The sequence below is a fragment of the Acyrthosiphon pisum genome, unplaced genomic scaffold (genome assembly GCF_005508785.2).
Source record: "Acyrthosiphon pisum isolate AL4f unplaced genomic scaffold, pea_aphid_22Mar2018_4r6ur Scaffold_18971;HRSCAF=19653, whole genome shotgun sequence".
Lineage (NCBI taxonomy): Eukaryota > Metazoa > Arthropoda > Insecta > Hemiptera > Aphididae > Acyrthosiphon > Acyrthosiphon pisum.
The window spans coordinates 1-747 of record NW_021768173.1 but is presented as its reverse complement, the minus strand read 5'-3'; the positions used below and the strand labels follow the sequence as shown (position 1 = coordinate 747).

At 41.8% G+C, this 747-nt stretch overlaps 1 protein-coding gene across 1 annotated transcript; it reads left to right on the top strand.

Annotated features, from left to right (window-relative positions):
- The first annotated feature begins 30 nt into the window (after window positions 1-30).
- Window positions 31-734, top strand: LOC107885843 (peroxidase mlt-7-like). The gene has a single exon (XM_016809534.2). The coding sequence runs from the start codon at window positions 159-161 to the stop codon at window positions 732-734; it is 576 nt and encodes a 191-aa protein (XP_016665023.2). The 5' UTR covers window positions 31-158.
- Window positions 735-747: the final 13 nt, after the last annotated feature.

Sequence of the window (747 nt, the reverse complement as noted above, 5' to 3'; positions counted from 1 at the left end):
AGTCCATATAAAGACATATACAGAAAAACGCGTGGAAATATTTTCAGCATTCCAGTGTTTAGAACTTTCGCTGCAAATTCAAAAAAACCACAGACACTAATGAAATATTAAAAATTTGTAAATTAAATTTGTATTTAAGAAGTATTTATGTTTCACAGATGAACCAAGCTACCCATTATTTAGACGCGTCGATGATATATGGTACGACGGAACAACAAATGATGTCGTTGAGACAAATGCAGTACGGCCGAGTGAAGTCAAGAGTCCTAATCAACTATCCGGTAAAAACTAACATCACTCCGGAAAACCCCTATACGAACGTTTGTCAGGACGGTTCCGGCACTTGTTGTAAGTTTGGTGACATTCGAGCAAACGCGTTCCCTCAACTTACTTACTTGTACATACTGTGGATGGATGAACACAACCAGTTAGCCTACCAACTGTCTCGAGAAAAACCTGACTGGACTGACGATCAACTTTTCTGGGAGGCCAGGAAAATCGTGACGGCGTGCATTCAGCACATCACGTACAACGAATGGCTGCCGGCACTGCTTGGCGTTAACTACACCAAGGAAAATGGTTTGGGACTGGGAGACAGAACCACGTATGACGAGAATGCCGACCCGACAGTTAGCAACAGCTTCGCGACCGCGATACTGCCTTTTGCCAATTCCATGATCACCGATAAAATTAGGTTAGGCATATACATAATACAATATTATTTTCATCAATGACATGTCCAGGTAA